Source organism: Populus nigra, chromosome 11 (genome assembly GCF_951802175.1).
Source record: "Populus nigra chromosome 11, ddPopNigr1.1, whole genome shotgun sequence".
NCBI lineage: Eukaryota > Viridiplantae > Streptophyta > Magnoliopsida > Malpighiales > Salicaceae > Populus > Populus nigra.
The window spans coordinates 13,553,390-13,557,278 of record NC_084862.1 but is presented as its reverse complement, the minus strand read 5'-3'; the positions used below and the strand labels follow the sequence as shown (position 1 = coordinate 13,557,278).

The 3,889-nt window shown below is 28.6% G+C and overlaps 1 protein-coding gene across 1 annotated transcript; it reads right to left on the bottom strand.

The window, feature by feature from the left end:
- Positions 1-597: 597 nt before the first annotated feature.
- LOC133706158 (uncharacterized) lies at positions 598-1,363 on the bottom strand. Its single transcript, XM_062131630.1, has 2 exons — positions 1,077-1,363; positions 598-959 (listed from the first exon to the last, which is right to left on the bottom strand). The coding sequence occupies exons 1-2, from the start codon at positions 1,237-1,239 to the stop codon at positions 754-756; spliced, it is 369 nt and encodes a 122-aa protein (XP_061987614.1). The 5' UTR covers positions 1,240-1,363; the 3' UTR covers positions 598-753.
- Positions 1,364-3,889: the final 2,526 nt, after the last annotated feature.

Here is a 3,889-nt window from a genome sequence, read left to right as displayed (position 1 = left end):
TTATTTTTTTATATTAGGAAACAAATTATCTGACCTACAATAAGGCGAGTTAAATAAATGTATTAACATATTTTTTTGTATTTATTTAAACATATAGTTCTGAATTGTATTTAATTAAATGCATGAATAATCTTTTTAATTAATGATTAGGGATTTCTTTTTTGTTAAAAGAAGTGTTAAAAAAGCTTGTATATTCTTTATTTTTTTACCAAAAATACTTTTATCTATATGAGTAAAATACAAATCAAATAGCTAGTATAATCTAAAATCATTTACCCCTGTCAAGTCTTAGATTTAGACCTGTGTGGTTTTGCATCGTCTATTTATTATCTTTGTTTGTTATGGCTTTTTAAATAAAGACATTATCATTGTTTTCTAGTTGGATAATTAAAGAAGATTGATATCGATTTTCTTCCATTAAATAAAGACGACATTATCATCCTTTCAATACTTTATTTAGTATCAATAAAGTTGCTATTTTTCCTTAAAAACAGTATCTCGGTAATTTAATCCATTTGCGAAAGCAATAATGTGTATGCGTGTGTGTATATGCACAAGTTATCTCATTAAATTCAAAATTTAAATAGAAAAACAAAATTCCATGCTAAACTCACAATAATATTAATAACAAGAAATTAACGTTGTCATTATTCTTTTGTGACAAAATAACAATCCAAACGGACTTGCGTGAATCACAGGCAGCAGGACAACGCATGTGAAAATATTAACGGCACGTCTGACAATACAATGCCATCAATGGTGGTGTTGTGGCGGCGGCGGAGATATACGGGGGCCGTAATGAGGTCTTGTGTTGGGTTTCGGAGAAGACACTTTCGGCGTCCCAACTCTTTTAGATTCTGGCTTCACCTTCACTTCAGCAGTTAAATGCTCAGTGGAAGCTATTTTCACAGTGCCCGAATCGCGATCACTGCTGTCAAGAGCAAGCATGATGTTGATGCCTGTGCTTGGATGATATATTTGCCACATCACAGCAAGAATTATAATTATAAGCTAAAAGAAAAAGAAGAAGAAGGAGAAGAGATTGTTGATGGTTACATGAGTTTAAATTTTAATACCTCTCATCTTTCCCAGTGGGTATGCTGCCTTCAGTTTATGAGGAAACCTCCAGCGGGTATACTCAGCCGTGTCAGAGGCCTGAACCATACAGATAGGGGGAGGAGTTAGTATTATTAGTCCATGAAGCAACATGAACACGATCGAGTTTGAAATTTTACTCATTTGGGAATCTATGTTGGAGATGTTATGTGGATGTGAAGTGCTAAATTTTTTTATGCGTTCTTGGTATGTGAACTAATTATGCATCAAATAGCACGAAGTTTTGGTACAAAAGATGATTGAAGTTTCTTAGCTAAAGTAAACCGTGTCTTGGTAGCTGATGGCTGCAAAATGTCAACATTGCTGGCGACACACACGGCACGAAGTTTCCTACAAAAGATGATTGAAGTTTTGGTCCTCCAACTTTCCAATTTTCAACTTTTTTGGTTTCCATATTTTCTCCAAATGGGGAATTCATTTTCTTTGGCGATGATGAGAAGTATTATTCTTTTTTTTCTTTATTTCTCGGAAACAAAAATCCCAATTAATAATTAAAAAAAACGTATTGGTATAAAAAAATAATTATATCAAAAAAATTATATCAACTTAAAAAATAAAATTTTCGCTCTATTAAATTAGAAAACACCTCGTCCATCTAAAACTGATGTGTTTCTTTGATAATAAAATGAATTTTGTTGAACAGTTTTTCATAATATAATCAAATATGAAAAGCTCAAGAAAGTGCGTTATAGGAAAAAAAAAGATTTCCAACAAACAATTGAGACATAAGTTTAAAGACATAGGATCAATTTATTTTTTATGTTTATTTTATAGCTATGTTTCGCTAAGATTATAGAAAATTAATCATTATTTTTATTTATTTTTGGGTCTTCGAGAAACATATATTTCAAATTATATTACTCTTATTATTTAAAATTTATTCTTTTTTATTACAATTTCTTGGGAAAAATTCCTATTTAATGAATTTCTAAGTGACAGTAGAATAATTTTAAAAATATTTTTATAAAAAATTTAAGAACAAGTTTAAAATAATTTGTCCCAAATTTTTGAAAAATAATTGATTTTAAAAAAAATTGCTTAATAATTAAAAGAATAAGTAAATAGGAAAAGCAAAATGTGTTTGGTCGGAACAAACATGAATGGCCTAGAAAAAAAATAATAAGAGAAAAAAGTGAATCCATGTGTTTTATTTAATTATTTTTAAATTAAAAAATATATATAAATTGATTTTGTTAATCTAGACTTTAACTATATTTCATTTGAAAAACTAAGGTTAATAAAGTAAAATTCTTTTGGATTTAAAATTTATATAAACTCATACTATTTTTAACTTGATTTTTATTAAATAAATAAAGATAATAAAATTTAAACTCGTAATTATTTAATAATTAATACTCTGATTTAAATCAAAAACTATCTTAATTATTTTAATTTAAAAAACTAAAATTTTTTTTAATTTGTTTTTAAAGAATTTCATTCACAAACTTAGCATCATCAAGCTATCTTTTAGTCTTTTGGAAGACGCGTCATTTCCTTGACAGTTCATATCCCTGTGAGATTTATTGTCACATTTCCATCAGTACTTTTCTTGCATGTTGTCAAATTGCTCTTGTCTACTCGTTTGCCCATGTCTTGTAGATATTTTAAATTGTAATTACATAGGATCTTAAGCCAAGTTCTTTTAGTTACTCTTTATTTCTTCACCATTAATGAATATATAGAAAACACTAGATCATTGCTTGCCTTACACTGAGTGTCGCGGGGTGCGCGACGTCGCGGCGATCGTCCACCCTCATGGTGTGTATAGGGGGATGGATATATCTATCTGGTAAATATGGAGAGACAAGGAGTTCTTTGTCTCTTAATAAAAAAATGGTATGGGAGTCGCCACCTAGTACTTTGGTCACTAGGAACCCTAACTGGTCTCAGAGATCGGGCACGGGGACTGGTTGCGTAAAGGGAAGGTTTTAGCACCCCAAATACGCCCTACCTAAGGTAAGCTGCTTTGTTTGTTTGTCTGATAAAATCAAGGTCCCGTTGTGTTTCCTAGTTGTTGGTCCATCTATGGTTCAAGAAAAGTCCTCCTCAATAAGGAGGTCCTTATCTTATCGGGTAAAACCTAACCATGCTAATGTCTATGATAAAAAAACATATTTAATATCAGGAAAAAGTTTTGTGTATAAATTCATAATCCCGAATACTAAAGAAAACAAAAAGAATTTTTTAGAATTATTGAAATATTGGCCTAGTTCTCATGGCTTGAATAAACTGGTTATTAAAGCCAAAATGCATGCTAATACATATATCGTTTTTGAAATTTTCTTTGTTGTATAAAGAATATGATGTTGTAATATTTATATATATATATTGGAGAGACTAGGCCGTATTTTAAAACAAAACATTTTTTAATTATGTATATTTTTTTTGATGTTTTGATGCAAATCGGGTATCTTAATACTGGGTTGGTATTCTTACGGTATAAAAATATAACCAAATATTAAATCACTTTGATAAAAAAAATGCAGAAAAATCAACAATATTTTTAAAAATATTTAGGAGATTTTTGAAAGCTAAAGACATTTTTATTTTGAAAATCTTTGATTTTTTTTTATGAAAACCGGGTATTTTAAAACCGAATTTGTATTTCTATAACATAAAAATACAAACCAAAATTGATCAAAATACAATAGTAAAATTACATAAAAATCACATATTTTTTGAAATAGATTTTTAAGAATTTACATAATTTTTTTTATATATATATCTATATATAAATAATATAAAACAATATAATATATAATATAATTATTAA

What these genes read in the sequence shown, in the direction of transcription:
- LOC133706158 (XM_062131630.1), bottom strand. Translation starts at nt 1,239, where the DNA reads ATGAGTAAAATTTCAAACTCGATCGTGTTCATGTTGCTTCATGGACTA. An exon ending in CCCACTGGGAAAGATGAGAG is followed by an intron (nt 960 to 1,076) that starts GTATTAAAATTT and finishes ATCCAAGCACAG; the next exon opens with GCATCAACATCATGCTTGCT.